Source organism: Augochlora pura, chromosome 5, assembly GCF_028453695.1.
Source record: "Augochlora pura isolate Apur16 chromosome 5, APUR_v2.2.1, whole genome shotgun sequence".
Taxonomy (NCBI): Eukaryota; Metazoa; Arthropoda; class Insecta; order Hymenoptera; family Halictidae; genus Augochlora; species Augochlora pura.
The window spans coordinates 20260136-20286163 of record NC_135776.1 but is presented as its reverse complement, the minus strand read 5'-3'; the positions used below and the strand labels follow the sequence as shown (position 1 = coordinate 20286163).

Below are 26028 nucleotides of genomic sequence, written 5' to 3'. Positions count from 1 at the left end.
AACGAGCAATCCAAAGTCCAATACTTGCCCCAGACGCGTCCGTCCTGTCTGCAGTCCACTCTCTATACCTTTGATCCCTCCGATCAGTTTTCGAATGATCGAGCACTTAATTCCAAGACGCGACGTGGCGCACGATTGCGACACGGCCAGCCGTTGCATCACTAGACGTTGCAGATTAACGACTTATTTTATTTGCGTTGGATTTGTTATTTTCAGTTCCCATGGGAACGAGATTATCGAAGAGCGAAAGGAATTGTGAACATTCGTCCCGGCTGGCAACAACTCGAAAGATCTAAACGAACACGCTGAGAGTGTAAGTACACGCTGCGAACGACAAGTATGTCCTGTTGTAAGAGCGACAAGACTGAATTTATTAGCTTGACCAATAACTGCGTTTTTTATAAAGATGACAATATAGTGAAACGCAATGATTTAATAACCAATTTCATGCTTAAACCGTTCACCGTTTTTACGATAAAATTATAAATATTCATTTTGACGGTATCCAAAAAGAATTCCAAACATTTATTTTTACGGTATCTGAAAAGAATTGTAAATATTCATTTTGACGATATCCAAAAACAATTCTTGACAATATCACAGTTTTGTAAATTTTATCGAAAAGTCACGGTCCCCAGTTTCCCATAGTTTCATCGCGTTTCTATGGGGTGGTCGAGGGAACTATATAATTCTATCCGGTTGAACCCCCGACACCGATCGAGCGTCGTCCGTGATTCCACCGCGAGTTTCCTGTCCACAGTCACCTGCGACTATCCCACAGCAGCGTGAAAAGCGTGAAATTTACGGCCACCCGTTACGTTGTTTGTTGCGATAGACAGGAGAGACCGGAGCCGCGCGACTCGACGCGGCGGCGCACGACTAGGCGTGGTCCACGCGTACTAGCAGTCTCTTTCCTTCTTCCTTTCTTTCGTTTCTCTCCTATGTCTGTCTGTGTGTGTATACTGGTCTCGTTATCTACTATCGAGACACTTGAAAATACGATACACTTGCGGACAGGATCCGCGCGTAAAGCCGCGCTCGCGATTATTATGCCACGGAATACCGATATGGAGCATAGCGGTGTGTATACGCGGTAGATCGTAAAATAAAGCAGCAGTTTTATATCTGCGGCCGTTTTCGAGGCAATTTCAAATCGATGATTGGATTTTAATAGAACCACGACGGAATTCACATGGCCGCCCGCGGGCTTTGTGAAAGAATTCTTCGTTGGAAGGATGCAATTATAATGAATGTATAAAGTCTTTCACGTCGAAGTGGGTGTTCGATTTTTGTAGTAGTTTGTGTCTCTTATGTCAAGTATAATTTGGCAAATAAACTATCCTTGAGACAGTAGTTACACATGGAGATAGTATATTCAAATATATTTCTCTATGTACTATATTCATATGTGTACTTCTTCCTCTCTTCGTGATTTTATAACTAATAGATAATCTCTCGTATATATATAATAAATAAATGAATAAATAAATTAGAGCGTCTCGAATTTTACATCAATAAATGGTAGACCACTGCTATGAAATAGCTTATAAAGCTCGTCAATAAAGAGTAACAATATTAATAATAATAATAATAAATTTTAAATATGAGTCAGGCTGATACGCTTACGTTCGGCATAATATGGTCCACCGACAACAGCCGAGTGCCCTTTGGGCGCGAAACACCTGAGCAACGGGGCAACGGGCGACAGTAATGCAACTGGCGTAACATTCGATTCCTGTTACTTCTATTTACGATCAAAACTTTCGAATCGCCGTCGCCGACACGTGTCTGGATCCTTACGTTCACGACCAGCTGAATGCGAAAGGATTCAGCCGGCGATTTTTATCGAAACGAACACGTTTCGGTAACCTTTGCGGTCTTCCTCCGCGCGCGGATCATCATCCCGGTTGCATAGTCATAGCGATCGAGAAATCGATTTGCTCGCCGGACAGTGGCCGTCGACGGTTTCTCCTTCGATCGGTCGTTAACCGGACGATAGTTAAAATCTGTTATTCCGAACTATGGAATGCTAATGCACCCGTTTAACTGGTTCGATTTTAATATATAATGTGTAACGTTTCTTTTGTCAGGTTAGTGTAAATCACTCGAAAATCGGCGCGATCGGTATGTTGAAGGTTCGTCCTAATTTCGAAGCATTTATATTTATTTTAAAAAAATTTCAGGTATGAAAGAGTACTTTGGGGGGAACGAAGGGCAATAATATAAACTTTAACAAATTCCCATTCGATGAAAGCTCAGATCACCTTCACTTTTTTAAATAGCACTGCGTATTTTATATTATATTTCGATTTTGGTTTTTTCTTTGCTTGAACTCACGCGATTACTATATAAAATCCCTTTCTTTATATCACCTCTGTAACAAAGTCTACTTTCTACCCGTATCCAAAAATCAATAAGGTATCAGTCATTATTATTAATGCGAGAAAATGGGAATTCAATGGCAAGCAGGAATTTCAGTAAACTATTGATCGAGATCAATTCCCATTGCAATAGCCCACGGGCCTGTGTTCTACCAGTGGAATAAAATCGCAACAGGCACCAGTTGCCGGCAGATTATGGTGGTACAAATATGATTGTCAGCGGAATACTTTCTACGTTCTCTATCCAGCGATCGCGCGAACGAAAGCCACAATAACGTAATTGTTCGGAAGCCCGGAGGAAAGTATAATGATCATCAAAGACCAGCCTAAATTGTCCGTATGGATCGAGGTCTGCTTTTAATCGGGGAGGGAAAAGCTGTCGCTGTTACCCAACCACGAACGGCCATAAAGTTGCTATCGAATAATCAACAGCTAAGACATCGCGTCTCGAAGATGGGCAAAAAATCGCGGCATCGTTAACGCTGATTTCATGGAAAGTTGTTCGGATCGGGACACTTTCTACGTAGAAATGGACGATGAACATCGCGTTCTTACATATCTCTGGCGCAGCTGTTCCCCCTTTTTTCCGTCGTCGTTTTATCTTTTTGCTTGTCTCGCTTGTCGCTCATCGACCGGTGTGTGTGTGTAATTATAATCAACTATTCTTTGCGACGGATAAAAGAGGATCGAGCTAGATTAGATCGGGCAAAGATCTGTAATCGACGGTTCTCAATCTGTGTTGGATTTACGAAACTTGCGCGTCGAATTTTAAAACTGAAAAAGGAGCTTCTAATTTCTAAGTCTACGCGAGATTCGCGAGGTTCCGCGCAGCCGGCACGGGCCACCTGTGGCAACAGCGACAACCTTCCTCGATCGTTAATTAAGCGTGTGGTTCCCCGATTACAGAAACAATTCAAATTATACGGATTAATCCGTTCCAGTGGCTCGGCAGCCTTCGCGGATAGGAAAGAAAGAAACCGTTCGCGCCGCTGCTATGCAAAATGCAACGAGACGTCCTTGACACGTAATTGTTGCACCCGCGAATGTTTCGCGGCGGAGAGAAAAAAATACGAGAGATTTCGTCGTTTTGCAGTCCTTGTCGTAAAGGACCCGCGAAACGATCAGGCAAGAGTAGAAACTCTCTCTCGCTCGAGATCGAATGAATAATTAATTTGCAATCGCCGGGAGAACATTCTTAGTCGATTAAGCCGCAAATTGTTTCTCCTTTTTTCTGCTTCGGTATAAATATCGACTCGATCTTTTGATTGATTTTTCGATTGCCACTTACCTGAGTACTTCGCTCTCGAAGACCTTCGGTCGCGACGAAGAGCAGCACCACCAATGCCACCACCGTGCACCACGAAAATCTCCGCGGCATTCTGCACAGAAAGCAACGTACATTTACACTTCGCCGGTTCATTGCTGTTCGCAATACGATCTCTGGCATCGCGCGGATCAATTTCTCCGGAACTTGCGCGAGGTACTCGAAGAAATTCCGTATCTCGTCGTAAAGACCCAATAATGAAAATTTGGAGGCACTAATTTTTTTAAATAATACCAGAACCATCGTACCAGTCGAAACAGCTAATTGCAATTGTTTTCTTTACACCTCTTTACATTATAAAAATGTTATCGCGATCATTTTGAGGCAAACTTCTTTAATCAAGTATATAGTATAATTAAATCTATACAATCTATGTATCATAATGTTATAAAATCTAAATAAATCTGATCTCATCTGAAACCATAGCTTTTTTTTCTTATGAGAAATTATTGCGACAGGAAACGTTTTAATTATTATAATTGTAAAGAAAATAGCTTAAAAGCTTGTAAATTTCAATCGAACATTTCCAGTAATGTGGAAAGAAAATGTTTCGACCAAATTTGGAAAGTATTCATTTTCTCACAAATTAGTATATAAAAATCTGCAGGCGAAAGTTTCATCAGACAAAATATGCAGGTATAATACTGTTCTAGCCGGTGTCGAGGCGAATTCAATGACCCATCGTGCTGTAACTTTAAACCTTGAAATACGTCGAAGAGAAGAAATTCGACATGAAATTTGAGATGAAATTTAAGACGAAATCTGTGATGAAATTCTGTCGCCGCGTTTCGAAGCTAGTTTATTCAGATCGGCTGAATGTCGATCGACTTCGTTCGCAGGGGATCTCGAGCGTGTTCCACCAGTGCGTGTTAATTATTTCCGGCGACGCGGTACACGGAAACAAAACGTGATATGTATATGGGCGCGGGGGGAGAACCGCGTAGACTTAAATTCACATTTACCCGAGTAAATTCTTGGTCGGTTTGATAGCGCTGGGACAATTCCTCGGATGAGAGAGAGAGAGAGAGAGCACGTCCATACGCACCTCGCGGGGAACGTTTATGAGATCATACTTTCGCGCGGCGACGCGCGTCGGAGAGGAAAACGCGCGGGTACACGACAATGTAATTAAAAGCCTCGTAATTTCTGCGCCGGATAACAGAAAGGCCTCCTCGAAATGGTCCCATGATATTTAATTATCCGGCGCGAGGCGTTGTGTCTCTCGTCCGAACCGCAGTGCTATTTTCGCGTCGCCAAGGATGAATACGAGATTATCCTCTTTGTCGCTATATAGCGAAATGATCGATCGCGCCCTATTTTTATCTTACTATGCCTGTTAGCGGGACGCGTTCGTCCCTATCTCTCGTAACGAGTAAAAATAACAAGACCTACTACTGTCGTTTAATAATAACGGGAGCACCTCAGCGGATTTGTTATATTCGCGTCGTTTTAATCGCCGCGATAATCGTCGCGAAATCGTCGCGCGCCATTTTATCAATCGGACAGGTTAATTCAGCGAATACGCAACGTCGCGCCTCCGTCGCTTTCGTATTAAAGGGTAGCATCTCGAAAGGAGGCCAAGGATCTTGCCAGGTGAAAACGCGTAAAAATAAAAAAGAATGGCTGCCGCGCGCGCGGCCCGTTTCTGCCCTCCTCGATATACACTTTGATACCAAACCGAACCTGCCCTGACATTTTGCCGAGCGCGATCCCGCAGCCGGTTTCGCGAAATGTCTACTTAACTCCCTCGACGATGGTCCTACACGACACGCGAGATACGGGTCCACGGGTTCGAAGAAAACGATGCGCGTATTGTGCATGCGAAAACCTGATCCACGAAGAGAGAGAGAGAGAGAGAATGTTTGGACAAATTGTACGAAGGATGGGCGATCTGGAGTGTGTGCTATGAGGCGATCGCGCAATACTGGGCCGTTTGCGGTTGAGGACTTTTTCAAGCCTTCTTCTCCTTATCTTGAATATTTTTGTTTCGACGGTACAGGTAATGAAATTATTTTGTACTTAGATGGTACAGATAGTGAAATTATTTTTATCGTATAGATAATGAAATTATTTGTATGGTATAGATAATGAAATTATTTTGTTCTTTGACGGTATAGATAACCAAATTCTCTTTGAATTTGAAGAAAAGATCTTTTCTTTCTGTTTGCAAGCTTTGCGACGTCGTTCGACCAAATGAATAGAAATACGTGCCACTTACACGGCGGCATTCGACCGCAAAGGATTAATTCTGCAGTTTCATTCATACACGGATGGGCTGTTTATACACGATTCACGCAACGATAAAATACCGCTGTTATCCCTCGTCTACAAACATTCATTTATTTCATAAAGAATAAGGACTAATATAAATAATTTGGAACTTCTTAAATTTATTAAGAGAAAGGAATAAATGTTTGCACGGTATTTGTTTAACCCTTTGCAGTCGGAGCCATTTTAACTGGAAATCCAAAGTATTCCTTCAAACTTACAGTAGTTTTTATTTTACATAACCTGGAGCAATTTATTCGCTATAAAATTGAATTTTATGACTTATGTAACAGACAATTTTTTAAATATTAGTTTTGATAAAGATTATTATTGCAAAACGTGATAATTTTTAGGGGCGCCCGAGTGTCGCCATTCGACCGCAAAGGGTTGACAATCGCAATGCAGGTATTTCTATATCGATAATATTTATGGATTTGCTAATTCTCGCAGATCTCGCTTGTTGGACTATAGTTGATTAGCGCGAGAATACAATAGAGGCTAGACAGAGGTAAACGACACGAGGTGGTAACAGAATCCGATCCGCAAGGTTGAAGGATAGCGATCCAGAGGGATCGTCGTGTAAATACACGGCGAGTCGTGTCGTGACCGTGACACGCGACGATCGTCGCTCGTCGGATCTCTCTCGATCCTCTTTCCTCCTCGTGATCACAAAGATCGCCGAGTAGTGGAGGAAGATCAAGATCAGCCGCGGCTCGACGACCGTACACGAAATACCGTTAGACTCGATCGCGTTGCATCGCGATCGATTATCATCGCCCATTCAGCTTCTCCATTCATCGTCTCCGCTTCTCGCGTTATTTTCGCTACCAATCGGTTCGCATTTATCAAACCGCTTTAAATCGCCGAAAGCAATCCTTCACGCCAGACACTTTGTTCTACAATTGACTGGGACATTATAGAGACGCGGAGTAAAAGTAGACGTGGACTTTCTATTGACTCTCGAACTGCGGTTACCAGGTCATTTTCACTCGCGCATTCAAATGATCGCTCAGTTACGTAATTACTCGATTTTAGGCAATTAAATACGATGAGATCATGCCACGCTGGGAACAATGGAAAATTTCGACACCGGACGACGACAAATACTTTTAAAAAATATGCTTTGATAACCGGTAGTTTTCTTTTTATTCGGGCGGTTTGTTTTGTTTATAGATCATTAGATTATGGGATGATAGAATAGTAGAATAATAGAATAGGGTTAGAAAGTGGTCGTAATTGTAGTTTACCATGGAAAGGTGAAGATGCAAAGTGGAAATCCTCCTGAGCCTAGTAGGCAAGGATTAAATCAATAAAAATATATTTCGATGGATTGACGAATGCTGCTGAGAACGATGATAATTAGCCCACGAATCTGAATAAAAACAAAAACTTTTCCTCGTCCGTTACATAAAATAGAAATTAAGCAAAAGAAAGTGCTTCTTTCGACGACGTGGAGTGAAATTGATACCATTTTAAAATTCTTCTTGCGACTACTTCGCGTTCCGTTTATCCGTTTTCGCTGCGAGCGCATAAAATCCGCAGTCTAATTACCGATCTTCATCAGTCGTGGAACTGGTCGGTCAACCAAAGTAGAAATAAAATCAGTAACAAACGATACAGTTCTCTTCGAACGAAAGCACCGCGCGAAAATTTAATCAACGGCGGTATCGCGTGGGCAGGCGGTTTCGAACGTGAGAGCTTTCATCCGCGATTAAACGCGCGGAGCGTTACAGGTAAGAGACCTATTAAATAGTTAACAAAGTATTACGATCGACGGTCAACTAAAAACGTTTGCCGGGGCAACGGTTTTCAACGGGCAGCCAGCGTTCTGGTTCCGCTGCCGCGATTCCTTTCGACGACCGCCGCTGCGCCGGTGCGCACGAATCGAAAGTAAATTCTCCGCGAAGGTGTACGCCGCGCGTTGCTCCTATCGGGTTGTGCCCGCGATTGTGAAGCATATCCCGTACCGAACTCGTGCCCCGGCCATTCGGCCACGAGAGCAAACCGCGGACTTCCGATGAACGTTATCCGTTTGGAATAATTATTCTCAGGAGTTCCAGATTATTAATTATTTTATTTTTTATTATCAGAAATTATTATAGAGCTCGGAGATGATCGTGGATGGATTCGAGCAAAATTTTAGTGGATCTCGTTGAGGAATAATAGCAGCAATAGCTTTATTTATTTATAACTTATTTATAATGCTATAGCAAGGGCCACTAAACCCTTTGAAGACATTTTAACTTAAAATAAAAAATAGTTTCTCTCAATCCCTATATTCCCATTTTCTGTGACTACAGTCACCTCTCGAGGGCAAGGGTTAAAACTAAAAAGAATAAATCAAACTTAAATATAAAAATCTTGAAAAATACAATTTTCTTTTTATGGAAGCGAAGACGATAACGACTGACCAATAGCGTTTAAGAAATATTTGGTCTGTCTACGATCACCGTTCGTCTTTAATAAATTCGTCTTTTATAAACTTTCATGCGGCTATCGATTCGGTGCCGGCCGCTTTATCGGAAAGCAACGCTGGAACTAAACACCGCGACGCCTCGATTTCAATTAAAGTGGAGCTGCTCCGGCTAGCGCTTCCGAAATGTCCCGCGATTCCATATTCCATACGGAGGCGAAACAAAGGAAACTCTCCCGCCGAGCGTACGCCGTTCACGGTGTACTAAAACTCCTCTCGATATCGAGAGAACGAACGGCACGGATATTCCATTCGTCGAACGCAGCTTGCGAATCGCGGCGAGTTTACATAAACAGCCGGCGCGGCGCGGCGCGGCGTAGCGACAAATTGATCGCCGATAGCGCACGCTTTCAATTTCCAAGGTACTTTTACCGTGGTTTCGGCCCCGCGAAGCTGCGTACGATTTAGTGAATTTTAGCAGATTTTAGCAGATTTTAGCGAATTCCAGCGAGTTCGAACGATTTAAAACTTGAACAAAAGAACCGCGATAAGGAGATAAAAATCCTACGGCAATCTGCTCGCGTACACATCGCGGCATAGTTTTCTATAGTTTAATTTAAAAGCCCATAACGAGCACCGATCTGTCGCATCGCCGCGACCGGTCCCCGCCGCCGAAAATAATCGTTTCGGCGCGTCGGCCGACTTTTACGTAAGAAAACCGAGGGAACATCTGGATGTTTGCGCACGTGAAAGTGGACTAGCAGCGTTACAGGCAACGGTCAGTTAATTCCGCGGCCGCTCGGTTAATATTCTGCAACTCCACAGCCGGTTCCCGTGCCGCCGCCGCCGCCGATCGCGGAATCGGAATCGAGATCGACGGGGGCCCCGGCTGCTACCCGCCAGTCCTTTTTGCCGCGGCCAGAACAAGTTTTCCCCGCGGAGTTTCCATCCGTGATTATTCACTGGGAAGTTACGCGATTGATCCAGTTTTAGTTGCCGATCGATACACGCTCGTCCTCGGCGATTTTTTAAAAATAATACCGTAACGCTTTGGCCACCGGAAGCCTATTAATAAACTTTCCAGCGGCTCGCGGCTAAAACAGGCTTGGCAATGTTCTTTTAGATGGCTTGTCCCTTTAGGAACACTAAACGAATGTTAACCCTGCGATTATTTTACAACGCGAATAAAAACTATAAAGTACGCGAAACTAAACAATTGTCGCAACGAAATTTTTTAGTTTTCAAGGCGTCGAGGTAATGCGAGGAAGTGGAAGAAATGACAAGTATTGGCTTAAAGTCAAACAGCTGTCGGCAGGTGATCGACTGCAATATATATAATAGCCACTCGCGGTCCGATGAGTTTCGGGTGTCCGAGGAAAGGAGGATTAAGTTCGCGTGTGGGAGGAGTCGAGTCCGGTCTATCAGGATTTATATCGAGCTTTCTATTTGCTATGACATAAATGCGTATTTGCCTTGCTAAATGACTTAATCTTACGTGATCGTAGATCGGCCGCGCTTCGTTAAAAAAGGACAGCTTTACGTCATCGGTTGCGACCTGCTCCGTTTTGCCCCCGCAAATCGTTCGCTGCAGCAAGTTCGTTATCGAGCTGTGTAATCGTTCGCTAAATGTAGCGTATCCTCTTTGCAATAGCAAAGTTTACCAGAGATCTCACCGGAGATTATCGATATTTCAGCTCTGTGATCGCAGACAAGAAAATCTGTTGCGAAAGAACGCTTTTTGGTAAATTTTCTTTTATTACTCGACTATTTTAATTTCGACTGTTTCAATGATTCCAATGATTCCAAGGCGGCGTGATCAACGTTCGCCTAGTTGAATCTATACAGCCGATAACTGTCAGCCGCGTTACCGTAATAAGAATATCGATGCGAACCAATTCCAACAACGAGCCGGAGGCTGAATGGGAAACCTCGATAAGCAGCGTTCCGCTGTTTGAAGGGGTAAGAACGCGACCAATCGATACAGCGATTCGCACCAAGACTTCGAAAATGACCTAATATTCCCGCCGATCCTTAATTAAATCTATGACAGTTGCGGCCGGGTTTTGAAGACACCTCGCGATCCAGAAGTGAGATTCGAGATCGGCAAATCGCGAGGTGAACGAACAAGGAACTGGAACGCGAGATCTCGATGCGTTCCGGATACTCGATCCAGGAATAATAGCGACCTTGGCTGATAGGACTCGCGATAGCCACAGGTTTCCCATGACGAGACAAAAGGTGCTCGCGAGGACTCACCTTGCTACTTCTTAGGCGAGCCTAATCCAATGTTTCATTTCAGTTCACCGGCGCGCACGGATTCGTCCTCGACGCTTCTAGGTGGACACCGCACAGATTTAAATCACTGGCGAATGTTTAAATCACTGTGCGAGCAGCAATGTTTCTTATAGGTGACGACACTGGGCGTATATTATTGCGGATCGAGGTGTTTTCCACGTTGAACTCGCGGTGATCGTTAAACGTGAGCGCGGGCGACGCGCATCATCGCGATTCAAAACTCGATTTCTGTTCGCCGGGCGTGTGCGGAGCGCGGGTTTCGGTGGACCCTAGTCGGCGGAATGCTCAGAGACAAATGGAAGTCGATCGAGCCGACGACGACGGCCGTGTCAAAAAACCTGGGTGTAAATGGGGGAGAGAAAAAAAAAGTATTCGCCCGAGCATTTTCCCTTTCGCCCGGAGTCCGCCACCACCGCGACCACCGCCACCACCGCCGGCGTTGCTCTCCTGCGTGGTATACGCTCCCTCTTGCCCCCTACCCTCGACAGGTACCACCTCGAGAGCCTCCCCTCCCACGACAGGTCGCCTCGTTCCTCTTACTGACTGATAGCTACTTTGATATGCGTGACTTCCTGCGATCCGAGAATACGTGTACACGGATATCGTGTGTGCCGCTCTCTAGAAACGGGGCGCATAGTGCTGGCCATGCTAGTCAAAAATATAAAATACAAATATTCTTGGGCAACGATATCGAATCGCAAATTATTATGGCTTCTCGCTTCGTACAGGAAGCGAGGAAGTATCGATGATTTCTTTGGCGATGCTCGATTATTTTCTACGGCGCGAAATATCCGGAGAATTTTATTTTTCTGCTGCACAATGCGGTTGGATAATAACAATTGTCGACACCTGTGGACACATTTAAAAACGATACCTGCTTTTCTGAAGACTGTATAAGTAAAAAAGTAATTTAAAAAGTAGTCGAGTTCAATTAAGAACGAGTTAATACTCCTGATCATTTTTCACGGAAAATATCTTGAAAGTAATTGAAAAGAGGAAGAATCTTTCCAATATTTTGGCTCAGATTTCATCGATGAATTTACGATTGTTGATTTGCGAAAATCGCTGCTAACTGGAATGAAAATTGCCACTGTGAAAGTTGATTTCTAAAGGAGGGTATGACGGTCATTTTGTCCATCTCGGATTATTGTTATGTTTCAAGCACGAGGACTAACAATAAGTGGATCGAGTTTCCCCTGACATTCTGATCCAGATTTAAAATCTATGTTGTTCTAATTCAATGGTGGATTGCGAAACCAATTACCATGTAATAATCGACTGAATGACAGGTTGGTTGGACTACACAGATTGGTCGTAAACGCGACAATCAATGGGTGCATAGCATTGTTGCTGAATGAGGTGCTCTACTTTTCCTCGAACCAGAACATTTTTATTTTCAATAAACAATTTCTTCCGAATCGTATTGAATAAAATAACTATATCGCAGGTGTACGATATCGGTCTATGGAAGAATTTGGACATGATTGTTGCAATTGGTAAACGTGTCGCTAAATAGCGTTGACCAAACTCGATTAATAAATAAAACTCATCGACGAAATGTTAATTAGATCGATATTTGAATTTTAAATCCCGTTATAATGAACCCATGGCGTAGCCATCTAGTGACTATACGTGCAAGCTAATGATACTCCTGAATATCGGCAACCCGGTGGTCTTTTGAAATTTCTTGTTTATTTAAAGTAAAATGACTAAATAATTGAGATAGAGAAACTCTCGTTAGGAAATCATATTGTGAAAGATATTTTACCATCAGCGTAATGTATAATCATGGTCGCTATGATTATGGGGATACCAGGCTTCAAAAAATCTTGCACAAATCTTCAACAAATCTTATCAATTTTTGGGAGATCCTCAAAATGGTCAAGATAGTAAGGAGAAGTCTTTGGAAGGCTTTGATAGTCCTTTGGAGTCCTTAGAAGCGTTTCCTGAAACTTTCCAGAGACAATGTAACCTTATATATTCATATAATTATGAAATAAAAACTATTTTCAATATTGAAAACGCAACTCGTAGCAATTTTATTTGTGCTACATTTTTATCGGTAAAACAACTCAAACGCGCGTAGATCACGCGGCGATTTATAAACACTAGATATCTCTCATACCGACGGAGCGAACATTCTTAGATCGCTGACGCACATCGGCTTAGATCATTTTTATCTGGATTATCAGCAACACATGTATGTGTGCACATTGAATATTATAACACAAATAAACATCGATCATTGACTAATGCGATTAATCACAATTACTATATCCGGAATGATATGGATTTATCTATCGACCTTATATCGAAATTCTCCCAATATGATACTAAAACCGTTTTCTTAGAATTGCTTGTTGACAAGAACGTTCGCTACGTGTAACCCTGCAATGTAACTTGCAATACTTAAGACACCGCTAAGTTGTATCCTTTTTTTAATGACACGTAATTATTCGAAACGATCTGTAATTAAAATGCCAGTCGCGTCGCGAGAATATATTTCGCGCCTTAATTTACGTAGACACGTTTTGTGGTAGATGTGCGTAAAGAGCAACGTAAAGTTTTAATGGAAACATTAATTCCTGGCTTGATCACAGTAAATTGCACAAAATTGCATGTGTAGCCACTGTACTAAACCCCTCCCACGTGCGTCAGATTAAGTTCTGAGTCAAGAAAATCCATTATACTCTGTCATAGCACCTCTTTTGTTCAATTGAAATAATTATCCAGTTGTATACTCATAGCACGCATTTCTCTTTGTAAAATTAGTTCTATAACATACTGGTGTTTCTCTCGACTGATAAATATAATTGTGACCAAAAGGAATAGGATACATTGTTCATGAACATTTGCAAGTCAATTAGAAGTATTCTGAATTCAATATAGATATATTTTCTTAACATTTTCATAAGATTCCAGTGTACCATATGTGCCTAATATACAGTAGCAACAATGTCTGAGAACATAACAACCCAACAAGCAACTCCAGACATTGTGCTCGAGCACATGCACTCCCATGATTCAGAATTCGACGATGCATTGGGTGTACCGGATTCTCTGGAAGCCACCATCAATGAGAATCAGACCAACGATGTTCAGACTACAGAGGACACAGACAATAATGGTAAATTGATCTACTTGTTATCTCCATTATCCTCTCTTGTTTAGTTATACCTATTAACTTCCCTAGTGTTTAAAGTTTAATAATAACTTGTGTTTGTGTGGATTATTAGAATGCCTCGGTATAATACCATTTTCTGCCATACATCAACTTCCAAAAAAGATTAAAAGTCTAAACCATAATGTGTTCATTCCTGGTGAAGAGGTGCATGTGAACATTATTGACAACGAGCGTAGTGTTACAACACATCCTTTGAATCCAAATCTGTACACCATAGAGTTTAAGCACGGTGGTTTTACTTGGACGATTAAAAAAAGATACAAACACATTCAGTATTTACATAATCAATTGAAAATATATCGTGCCAGCTTGAATATACCATTCCCAACGAAAACCCACAAAGAAAGAAGGAACAGTTTGAAGAGCTTAGGACTATTGAAAGAAGCCAAGGGACGTAAGGGAGCACTGCCAAGGTATAGATCTTCCTTACTAATTAATTATCCGCAAAGATAATTTTTCTAAGCACAAGACTTACTTTCTTCCAGATTTCCAAATAAACCTGAAGTTTTGGTACCTTATGAACAGTTGGATCAGAGAAAGAGACTACTCGAAGAGTATTTGACTAATCTATTGCAAATAAAAATTTATAAGCATCACCCTGAAACTGTAAGCAAAACTATGGCCAAAAAGAGTGGACATCATTCGCACAGCCTCTGTAAAATTTTCACAAAATATTTTCAGATCAACTTCTTAGAAATTTCATACCTATCGTTCATCGGAGATTTAGGGCTGAAAGGTAAAGAGGGACCTATTTCAAAACGAACAGGATCAGGAGCAAAGACTAGGTGCAATGTCTGTGGCCTGTTAGAAGGCATGTGTTATATTAAATGTTACAATTTCTGTACGTATCTATGTGGGAAGTGGCACACTCGCCATCTCGTTGTCAAGGACACTTTCGTCGCCTACATTAGGCCCAAAACTAGCACCATACAGTCAGTAATTTTAATGGACCATGGTTTCGGGGTAAGTTACGGTTTGTACATAACGGGAAGAAGCGGTCTGCAAATTGCAAACCTTAGTAGACATATAGTGATAGACTGTTGGACCAGGAGAAAAGCCAGAGAATGGTTGAAATTCATTCAAGAAGTTAGTAACAACGAAGGCAAGTTATTGATCAATATTTCATGCAATATTTTACTATACAACATATTAAATAGAAGAACTCCGCAGGTCGAGATTTTACGCAATCGAACCCGCACAATTCGTTCGCACCTTACCGACAATCTACACCTGCTACCTGGTTCGTCGACGGATCTAGTTACATGTCTTCCGTAGCGGACGCACTAGAGAATGCTAAAGAAGAAATTTTTATTGCAGACTGGTGGTTATCACCTGAAATATTTATGAAAAGACCGGCGATTAATAGCGATTACTGGAGGCTGGACAAAATCCTGGAAAGGAAAGCTGTAAGTACTATTAAATATTATTTCTATAAAAATTCGAAGACAAACGTGAAACAATGAATTCTGTTCCAGCGCGAAGGTGTGAAGGTATTTGTAATGATTTATAAAGAAGTGGAAGTTGCTTTAGGAATAAACAGTTTTTACAGCAAACAGCGACTCGTTGAAAAATGCCCGGAAAACATAAAAGTATTGCGACATCCGGATCACGCGCGAGTAGGCGTGTTTCTCTGGGCGCATCACGAGAAAATTGTGGTTGTTGATCAGTGTATTGCGTTTCTTGGTGGCATTGATCTATGCTACGGCCGATGGGATAATAATCAGCATAGATTAGTGGATTTAGGTATATCAAATTGAAGAAGAATACAATTAAATTGCTTCTAGACTGATGGCATTCTTTTAATTGTAGGTTCAAGTCATCATTCTAGTATCTATATTCCGTCCGGAGGGAAATGCGTTAATACTAGTAGCAAGAAAACATCGAACTTGAAGAAGCCTCAGCACGTTTTCTTGCCGCTAGCTATTGCCACCAATACGATCGTAATGGTCACTACGAAAACAATCCCCGTAGTGTAAGTAACAAGTTAACAGAAAACATACAGTAGTAAGAAAAAGCATCTACGATGAATGATTTTTTAAGGTCGGCAGCCAATTCGAGAACAGTAATGCCATTATCGATACCGCAATTGGCTCCAGAAGATTTATTGTTAATGCGGCAACCAGAGGAAATGGACACTGTGAAATGCAACACCCCGAGTACAGAGCGAAAGAACCTGTTTGGCATGGCAAAAGACACCATGGGCAAAGTCAAGCAAAACATCAAATTGAAAAGGCAAGAATTGATTAATATGGTGTACAACGCAAACGAGGGAAGCAGTGACGAAGAGGATGTCGTCGACAGGTGAGCCTCATCTTGTTTGATGTATAACTTTTACACGACATTAAATGGCAATTGCTGACGGCAGACCGTTAAGAAATTCATATTATACAGTGGCACATTGCATACTCTATTCCAAGCTGATGAACCGATGATACAAAACGAGGCAGACACGTTTTCAGAGTATTCGGGCACCGCTAAACTCTGGCTCGGAAAGGACTACACAAATTTTATCGTTAAAGATTTTAACGACCTCGAGAAACCCTATCGGGATTTAGTAGATAGAAGTAGAACTCCTAGAATGCCGTGGCACGACGTTGGCGTGATGGTGCAAGGTGCATCGGCTAGGGACGTCGCTAGGCATTTCATTCAACGTTGGAACGCGATTAAGGTGAGTGGTCCATCCCTGCGAGAGCAGGAAGAATCTCTAAAGGCCGTGAAGGTCCTTTGAAGTTCTCTGGAGATCCTCGAACGTGTCTGATTAAATAACATTGATATACTATAACTTTGTAGATGGAAAAAGCAAAATTAAATCCGTCATATCCGTTCCTACTGCCCAAATCGTACAGCGATTGTAGAAGCTATGCACCGTTCATTAATTTATCAGACGTGCACAATACTCAATGTCAAGTTTTGAGATCAGTCAGTTCTTGGTCGGCTGGTTTTCTTGATTCAGAAACGTTAGAACAGAGCATACAAGAGGCTTACATAGACGCAATCAGCAAAGCCGAAAGGTGAAATTATTTTATACCGTTGTGCTAATGGTGTTACAGCCTTGCAATTCAAAATTGATTCTAGGTACATATACATAGAAAATCAATTTTTTATTACACTGGCTTCTATGCAAAGAAACACTGTAAAAAATCGTATAGGAGAAACGTTGTTGAAACGAATTAAAAGAGCCCACCGGGAGGGTGCAGTATTTAGAGTGTTCGTGATTATGCCACTGTTGCCGGGTTTCGAGGGTGAAGTCGGAGGACCAAGTGGTAAAGCCCTGCGTGCTATTACTCATTGGAATTATGCTTCTATATCCAGGTTGGAATTTATAATGATTTCCAAATTGCAAAGTACGTGCATACGTTTTTATTAATATTTCGATTCATAGAGGTAGAGATGCTATCTTGACGCGGCTATTTGAAGATGGGATAGAAGATCCGAGCGAATATATTAGCTTTCACGGTCTAAGAACGCACGCGATGTTAAATGGTACATTGGTGACAGAATTGATTTACGTTCACAGTAAATTATTAATTGTGGACGATAACACGGTAATTTGTGGTTCAGCCAACATTAACGACAGGAGCATGATAGCGAGTAGAGACAGCGAAATTGCAGTGATAATCCGAGTACGTACGATGTGCTAATTATTTAGTAATATGAGTTTGAGTATTTGAAAATATTTTATTATTATAGGATCAAGAATTTGAGGATGGAACAATGAACAATATACCATTCCCTTGCGGTAAATTTGCTGGGTCATTAAGGAAGCAATTAATGTCTGAACATCTTGGATTGCTAGAGACAAACGATGAGATAGATTTAACTGATATAGTTCAAAAGTCATTCTACAGAGATATCTGGTGTGCTAGAAGTAATCAAAACACGGAAATCTATGAGGAAGTGTTCCATTGCATTCCCACGGACAAAGTTGTTAATTTCTCTATGTTGAGGCAATATCAGAATGAGGAATCACTTTGTTCATCCGACCCACAATTGGCTCAAGAAATGGTTGGAAGAATAAAGGTGATCACCGTTAAAAAAAATGTCCCTAGATATTATTTCGTAGGGTTCATAACTTTTCTCAATATTATTTTAGGGTCATCTGGTAAATATGCCGCTGAACTTTTTGTGCAATGAGGATTTGAAACCTGCTGCTAGTACGGTAGAAGGTATTATGCCGACGGCGTTATGGACATAGATAAATACAATTCAAAATTGATACAATTTCTTAATGTTATGCAACGTAATATTCAGTATTTTATCAGACGCAAGTACAAGAAACTAAGGAGTATTTAATAATATATTGATAGGAAAGAAATTTTACTTGAACATTCCAAATATTAACGGTGTATTTAACGGAAGTTATGGTAGTAGTAACAATAGTTTCAAACTAGCTTTATTCTCTTAAATTATGATATTTTTAAAATGGCATCTATTAGTACTTAATCACGTTTTAATAAGAAGTTAACTTTTGTACCAAAACTGTTATTTTTTAATATTATTTATTTGTAATTATTGCCACGCCTAATAAAAAAATAATGTACAAACCTGTATACTTTTCTCATTTGTTAACAGTTCATAGAATTATCAGTAAAACCACATTAAAAGAGAAAACATCGCTTACGTTTCAATATCTCCTTCATGGTGTCACGATTTTGATTCCGCGTTAAATCTCCCGCTAAATTACATTTGAATCCGATAAGTCGTAATGGCGGCTTTAACGGCATCGCTTCCTCCATTCTTTTCAATTGAAATTCTACAATAAGAAATAAACCAAAAATATGATCAACTATAGTAGGACAACAGAATGACAATATAACTCGTATTAGAATCATTTTTCAACTGCTAATTTCGCTAAATTATTTGCAAAATTAAGTGATACAATTTCATTATTTTCATTTGTTTCTTAATCTAAACTTGTGCAATTATTAATCAAATGTATTAAAGAATATAGATAATACATTGCAACATATAAAAATACACAATATAAACAATATTACATTTAAGATATATAAGCAATGTACAACATATCAATAAGGAAAAATGCTATGCATTGGCTATGTGAAGTAGAAAACTTTCTTCATAATGTGATGAATCAGTTGAAACATACAAAGTGAAGATAATAAACTAAACAAACATCCATAAAACGAGAATGTAGAAAATGCAGTTAAATTATAGTTAAAGGAATACGTACCCGATGAAGTATCGTAGACACGTTAGTTTCCGCATCCGTTGAAAGCCATTTTGAATGACCATCTAACGCCGTGTGACGTCAGAATGTACAATTATCTTTGCTTCACTGTACGCTTAGATCTCCATGACATATCTTGTAGCATTGTATATGCATATGTCATGCACATATCATTACTGTATTGTATTAAACTTAGAGCATTGCTCTAAGGTATTCCTATCCACTTTTGTTAACTTAGCGTCAGTTCGCAGACTATATCAGTAATACTAAATCGAAGACAGGAATGTTAGGTTCTTCGAATGTTAAACAATTTGAGTTTACCGCCAGAGTAATGCTACTGTGACGCACTCTTGCGAGGAACCTTGATACTTGTTCGATTCCAGCAGCGCAGGATTAGCACAAGGCTCGTAGTAGACAAACCATCTGTCTGGTTTTATGTTTACACGTTGCGTGTTTTGGTAAATACCATTGTTTTTAGCGATGTGTTAAAACAACAAATTTTTTGCATTTGATAAGAACGTTGCTGCAGTAGATTCGTCTATCGGTATCGTTTAATTAGCAATCAAAATGACATACTTAAGTTCGTGGGAAGAATTTGAGAAAGGTGCGGAGAGGTTATACCTTCAGGATCCAATGAAAGTGAGTTTCAACGAAATTTACGTTAGTTATCTTTTTATTGTCGCATTTATATGTTGATAATGATCTCTAGTTTTCAATAGCAACATTACGTGAACGTATTTCATTCAGTAATTGAAAAAAATATCAGAGGTAATACAGGTTGACGTGCATTGACATGACATGACACGTCATTCATTCCGAGCGAAATAAAATCTTTTTTTTTATTTTATTAACGAGGGAAATCAATTTTCATGGAGTTCGAGTATCAATGAACATTCAAAGTGTATATTTTCCATAATTTTTATTTATTTTAGATATTTGACAACAGGTAAAGCTGGTTTAATATGTACAAGTCATGTGATACCTATACGACTAAAAATATGGTTTCCTAGATGTAAGTTTATAATCAATCGCTGTGTTTTTTGTGTTTCAGACTCGATATACAATGAAATATTGCCATAGCAAAGGTGTTCTATGTTTGAAACTTACGGACAATCGAACGGTAAGCGTTGCCATTATATAACTTACCTGATCGTTATTAAAAACTCATTCTGAATAATACAATGATCATATTTTTATGCCGCAGTGTCTACAGTATAAAACAGAGATAGCACAGGACTTAAAGAAGATGGAAAAATTTATAGGAAATCTGATGAGGCACATGGCATCTAAAGAAAGCTAAAATAAAGGACTAGATAATATTAGGGACACCGTTCATTTTTCTTTTTTTTTTTCGTTTAAATTAAGGAATAAAAGTGCTGCGCATTTGATATACTGTTTATGTTTCATTTCATGAGCTTCGATGACCGATGGGATTATAGATATTTAATTTGAATGAGGTATAAAAAACTTTCTTAAATATACAATATGTGCATAAATGTCTATTTTGTATTTATTTAAAGCTTCACGCTCATTTCGGCTGATGACGTTGCCTCCTTGTTAAAGTTCTGAAACAATAGAAGACAGAGATATATTAAACGACACGTTGATGTTTTTGTTGTCAAAGAAATTTCTAATTCTTTGAATGAGACAACAATAGGTACGAGAGATCGCGACGTGTTTCGTCTAATTACCAATGCTATTCGGAAAGTATAACTGTATTATTCCAACGATAAGTGAGCAGTGTAAAATGCATTAGGTTATTAATAAAGCCAGATCTCGATTCGAATCAATCTCTGATTACTGAATATTACTAGGGAGAAGCGCGAAGCAACGAAATGAAGCACTTACGATATTATGGGCTGCAGAACAGCGTCCAGAGTAGTATCAACAGGAGGGTAGATTTCTTGGTTTGAAGACAGTTCATAGCGTACCTCTCCCCCTAATTGCAATTGCGTCTATACCAAAGAAAACTATTTTACTAATTCACTATGCAGAAAAATCGTACGATACAACACACTACATTCTAGAGACAGTGTTCCGTTCTCGGTCAGTCTGCGAGCATCGTTCGATCGATCGGTTAAATTAAATTAAAGCAAACGAAACACTGTGACTAGCAGAGAAAAGAGTAGCACAAAACCTTAACCGCATATGTTTATGAGAAGCGCTTAATACCTCTAACAGTCTTCAGTACTGTAAGCGCAATTTCAGTGAAATTTATACGATTCGTCGTACAGTACTGCGACAATTGTTTAATTCTTTCTTTAAGAAGCGTGAAGCTCGATCTACGAGAAAGCAAAACTGTAACCCATTACTTTCGATTGGTATTGTTTCGGTCACCGACAAGCACAGATGTCCGTCAGAGATCAGAGTCGAGCGTTTTATTGAATTCTACTGTTTTGTTAATCGTTCTACTGATTTGTATTTTCTTTCAAAAGTAACAGAACTGGTACCAAGTAATTGTATGCAAAAGCATTTTTATAATCAGCTATAAAATACAGTCTGGTAGTTCTAGCGTTGAATAATGCTCAACTCTGATTCGTTTGACAATTGAGCCGGCACTTTATGTATTTGTCGGTGTACGTTTCACGGGACTACAATCAATCGAAGTATTGTGAACCAAAAAAACGGACAAACGTTTCGATGAAATCTTTAGAGAACGATACGAAAAATACTGAACAAAAAATAGAAGAGAAGCGGGCGAAAAGATACGTACTACACGGGTGGGTTTAGCGCTGTCGGCGGAGCTTGAGCAACAGCTTGAAAACTCCTGCGGCGTGCTTTCCCCTAGGCCGCTGTCCACGTTACTGCCTATCAATATTCTGTTGTTACGTGTATAATAAAAGTCCTTCCTCACATTGCACTCGCTCCTACTACCGTCGTAGTACTTAGTCTCGGCGTGAGCCGGCCTGGTCGCCGGCAAATTATAGCCTCCGTCGCGACTATGCTGTATCATTCTTCTGTTTCTTTTGCCGATGGAGCCGATCGTTCTGAAAGTGAGTCCTTCACAGTCTTCGATAATGTCACGCGAGATTAGGTCGAGAAAACGATCATCCCTGATCGTACACCAGTCCGACATCGATGCAATACACAGAATACATTTTTTTAGTTTTGCCAAAAAAAAAAAGAAACGATCGGATGCGGTTAATACATACTACGGAGGCTACGAATTGCATTCCCTTCTGTTTTATTCACGACAATTGTACTCGAAAGCGTTTCCAACGGATATTTGTGCAACGTACTCTTGTATCTTACAAGGTGGTTTCGAACCGTAGAACGAGTACCTGCTGATTCCGAAAGCGTGCCTACAATCCGAACTAATTCGATGCTAGAAAATAAAGGTTAGGGAGTAGTCTACATCGATTTCTTAAAATCGCTTTACATGTATTATCAACAAAAGCAAAACCAAGTTCTAGGCCGGCCAGAGTCCGATTATATTCCAAACTAAGCCGATTGTAAAAATCATCGTTCTTCTTTCTTTTCAAAGTGTGTACTCGTTAAGCGTTCGGAACTATCTAATCAGATTCGAAGCCACTTGTAATTATCTGCGTAGTGTTCACAAAGGTTTCCTGGTCGGTTTCCGATTGTCGCAAATGCGTTTATGCTATGGCCACCAAATTCGTTTCACCGTTAAGAAAGCCTGCGACTCGTACATTGTGCCATCGTATTGTTCGGATCAACGAAACATTTATTTTTCCTCGATTGTTACAGTTGCCCGTGTGTAATAGTCGCAGACGTTTCTCGACCGTGGACAATCCTGAACTGGCAACCCTAAGTAATCTACTGGAAGTATTACAGTGTCTTTGAAAACTCTACCGGACACCTAATAATGGCGGTGCGACGTGCGACACAGATCCGGCACACGACACTCGGAACACAGTCGGCTTTTCAACGATCCTTGACACTCCCAAACACCAACAACAGGTCCGCATCTCTCGTCGAGAGAGAGAGCGCACGATGCAATTATTACCACAAATACAATTATTACACAGGACAAATGCTTAAACGAAATATACGGGCCACAGACGAGATGATACACACCACACAACACAAAGGACAACGACATGGCAAAATGCTACGGTTCCGAGGATGGTATACATTTACATACGTTCCACCGGGACGGTGGAACAGCAGAAGCATCAGTAGGTGCCAGCCATTAAATAAATACACAGGTGCGTCAAGCTTTGTTAATCTCATCGATTTATTAAGGGTCTGATCATGCTTCTCAAAATAAATAATAAAAAAAAAGGGGCATGCTTTGTGTAGTAGATGATGGTACATGCTCTGAATAAATTAAAAAAAAAAGTAAGAAAAGAAACAAAAATAATTCATGCATAAAAGGGCTTGAGGAATTTTTTTGTTTTAAACAATGACTACGGATCCCGTCTCATCCTCCATTTGCGGAGGATGGCTGTGGATGTTGCAGGCCGTCTTGAGATCATCGTACCTAGGCAGAGACGACGAGTCTGCCTCGTCCAATCGGGAATTGCTAGACTGTAAGGGACATTGCTGTACAGATTGCGATTGAACCACCGTGTACGGTATCTCTCGCCGTTGCTGCTCGCTCATTCCGGTCGTGTCGACTAGCCCGAACTCCAAATGTCTGGAAGAAATCATGCTCTCAATCGTTACGTCATTACATCGATTTCGTCGCGGCGCAACGCATCGGTACGTATTTACGTTCGGATACTATAATACAGGTCATGCAGAGGCCTTTCGAAAAATTCTATTCTCTCTCTCTCTCTCTCTTTCTTTCCCTTTCTCTCTCTCTTTCCCTTTCTCTCTTTCTTTCTCTTTCTCTCTTATTCTTCTGGTAGTAACATTTCACGAGACTGTAGCACTTCCTGTTTATTTCGTACGAACAATACACGTGCAGAGACTTTGTACCTAACAATACATGAAGGAATGCTTTGCGTGACAAAACATTATCGTTATTATTGCGTGAATGGAACCTACTTCCTAAGCTCGTCTGGCAGCGATTGCTTCTGGGAGGGACTCCGGTGTCTGCTCCTGTGCCTTCTTCTCGGCTCCGTATGGCTGACCTGATGTAACATTTCGTGAACGATTATACGTGTACAGAGATTTTGTCAGGTTATGTTCCCCTGAATTCTATCGAAATTTTCTACGCGAAAGGCGGTAGAACCGATTATTCGTAATTATCTAATTATCGAGAAAGCCTAAATCTAGCCGCAATTAAATCGCACAAATTGTTCTATTAATTGAAGATTCGTGTCTTTTTTTAGCTCGAATAATCGAGGTTCTACCATGTTAGAGCTTCTCAAAATTTGTGTGAAAAGGAGAACGATTTTAAATGTTGTTAAGAGGCCCCCTCGTCCTCGAGACATCGTTACTCGAACTTACAACGGCTCGCTGTACTCCCTCGCCCTTCCGTTTCTGCGCTTCCCTCCATTGTGGCTCGGAGTCGACCAATTCGTGTCTGAAAAACATCCCCGGCAACATGTAGTCGTTCATTAACAGACGTGTCGTAATTTAACGCGACAGCCGCGCAAATTTTAGATTCAAACCGCGCGCACACTTTTGTTGGACGATAATCACGATACCGCGTCGCGCGAACGCATTTTCGTTAAATAACGAAACCATCGCCGGGACGTTCCGCGGCATCGCGATGTAACCGCGCCTGGCGCGTCGTCATTAAAATAATTATCACCTTCACGGAGTTTACGTACCCTACCGTGAGAGTATAACGAGCAGGAGGGCTCTTCCTTCCCGTGCGCACGCGGTCGACGAACCCAACCGAAGATATTCGAGCGAGCTACTCCGTTTTCTCAAGCCTGTTCCGAGTCCCGGCAGCTTTTATTACCTCGATTAATTACCAATTAAGAGGGCGCCCGCGTCTTAGATGCTGAATTGACTTAATAACGCGTCGGAAATCGCAATAGGGTCGAGACCGTATCGTACGCGTTTCCTGCGACCCCTCCGGTTTACACTCGACCGTAACGGAGTCGCTTCCTTTACCTAGAAGAACGGGAGCTTCTGTGCTTCCGACGGTGCTTGCGATGACCTGACCTCGAGTCCGATCCTCTCGACAGCTCGGACTCGCAGTCCGAGTGACGGCTGTGCCTCCGGTGACTATGACTATGACTTCTTCTACGATGACCACCGCGACTATGGCTGTCCCCTGAACTTTGGCTCTCCACCGAGCTGCTCCTCCGCTGGAGCCTGCTCAAGAGCTGAAAACGGCGACGATCGTTACACATCGACCCTTTTTTCATCCTAGTTTTATGAACGAACTCAACGAAGATAATTTCTACGAATATAATTCAACGGAATATAAATCAACGACTCGATCAAATGCGAGGACGTACTGCCGGTGCCGTTCCCGCGGAGCGGACGGACCGAGGACTAGACGAAGTATAAAGGCCCCGAGGCTGGCTCTGAGTCCACGGCGCGCTCCTGGTGCTCCTCGGACTCGAATTGTTCACCCGTCTGGCGTTCTGCGCGTTGCACAGCACGTTCCCGGCGGCGGGGTTGCCGGCCGAATTCGCGTTGACCGCGGCCGGCGTCTCCACGAACGGGCCGACCATTTCTTGACCCTCGACCACGCGGCGCTGCGCCCTGCGGCTCGGCGTCCTCTGGAAGATCGGCGGCGGGTTCCGTCTGATCGCCGTGTGCTTCTCCGAGCCGGACGGGGGACTGTACGACCGGAAGCGGGAGTACGGGCTCAACGGCGGTGGACCCGTGGCCATTAAACGGAAGAACGCTTGGTGCTCCAGACAGCATTTCCACAGGTGTCTGCAGGCTGCCTTGGACGGCGTCTCGAAACCGTGGGTCCTCTCCTCCGAGTTCTTCTCGCTCACCCTCAGCATGAAGTATCTGCCCTGAAACGCGCGATGCTCGAGCTTACAATCAGTATTTGAACACCGCTCCACTGTGCTTTCTTATCTTACTGCCATTGTTCAGACATTTCTAGAGCTTCGACATGAAAAATATTTTAAGTGCTTGGACTTTTATGAACTT

The 26028-nt window shown here is 41.6% G+C and overlaps 4 protein-coding genes and 1 long non-coding RNA gene across 8 annotated transcripts in view; 2 read left to right on the top strand and 3 right to left on the bottom strand.

The window, feature by feature from the left end:
• LOC144470077 (uncharacterized) overlaps positions 1-10707 on the bottom strand; it is a 45441-nt gene extending 34734 nt beyond the window's left edge. The window contains exons 1-2 of the mRNA XM_078180885.1: positions 10643-10707; positions 3670-3760 (exon numbers count right to left, since the gene is read on the bottom strand). Of these exons, the coding sequence (XP_078037011.1) occupies positions 3670-3759 (90 nt within the window). The 5' untranslated portion in view covers position 3760; positions 10643-10707. The remainder of the gene's footprint in view (positions 1-3669; positions 3761-10642) is intronic.
• A 2181-nt stretch (positions 10708-12888) lies between these two features.
• Positions 12889-18404, top strand: Pld (Phospholipase D). Of its 3 annotated transcripts, none has more exons than XM_078180996.1 (15): positions 12889-13108; positions 13597-13808; positions 13918-14278; positions 14351-14471; positions 14547-15105; positions 15183-15271; positions 15341-15608; positions 15675-15837; positions 15906-16166; positions 16257-16533; positions 16656-16876; positions 16941-17177; positions 17248-17488; positions 17556-17885; positions 17959-18404. In XM_078180996.1, exons 2-15 carry the CDS (start codon positions 13637-13639, stop codon positions 18058-18060), a joined length of 3402 nt encoding a protein of 1133 aa, XP_078037122.1. In that variant the 5' UTR covers positions 12889-13108; positions 13597-13636; the 3' UTR covers positions 18061-18404. The 3 variants fall into 3 exon arrangements, with proteins under 3 accessions (XP_078037122.1, XP_078037120.1, XP_078037121.1); XM_078180994.1 differs by having other exon boundaries at positions 12890-13108; positions 14547-14967; positions 15036-15271; XM_078180995.1 differs by lacking the exon at positions 12889-13108 and adding an exon at positions 13186-13535 and having other exon boundaries at positions 13604-13808; positions 14547-14967; positions 15036-15271.
• Positions 13656-19112, bottom strand: LOC144470141 (uncharacterized). The gene is made up of 3 exons (XR_013494081.1): positions 19057-19112; positions 18487-18618; positions 13656-13784 (listed from the first exon to the last, which is right to left on the bottom strand). It is a non-coding gene; the product is annotated as an uncharacterized LOC144470141 (long non-coding RNA).
• Positions 19113-19446: 334 nt separating this feature from the next.
• On the top strand, positions 19447-20553 carry Srp9 (signal recognition particle 9). The gene is made up of 3 exons (XM_078180987.1): positions 19447-19692; positions 20105-20173; positions 20258-20553. The coding sequence occupies exons 1-3, from the start codon at positions 19621-19623 to the stop codon at positions 20351-20353; spliced, it is 237 nt and encodes a 78-aa protein (XP_078037113.1). The 5' UTR covers positions 19447-19620; the 3' UTR covers positions 20354-20553.
• LOC144470132 (band 4.1-like protein 4) overlaps positions 20482-26028 on the bottom strand; it is a 61420-nt gene continuing 55873 nt past the window's right edge. Inside the window, exons 9-16 of one of the 2 annotated variants that reach the window (XM_078180985.1) lie at positions 25377-25889; positions 25027-25241; positions 24412-24487; positions 24007-24092; positions 23498-23653; positions 21767-22040; positions 20902-21008; positions 20482-20618 (exon numbers count right to left, since the gene is read on the bottom strand). In XM_078180985.1, the coding sequence (XP_078037111.1) occupies positions 20582-20618; positions 20902-21008; positions 21767-22040; positions 23498-23653; positions 24007-24092; positions 24412-24487; positions 25027-25241; positions 25377-25889 (1464 nt within the window). In that variant the 3' untranslated portion in view covers positions 20482-20581. The remainder of the gene's footprint in view (positions 20619-20901; positions 21009-21766; positions 22041-23497; positions 23654-24006; positions 24093-24411; positions 24488-25026; positions 25242-25376; positions 25890-26028) is intronic. The other variant, XM_078180986.1, reaches the window with a different exon arrangement.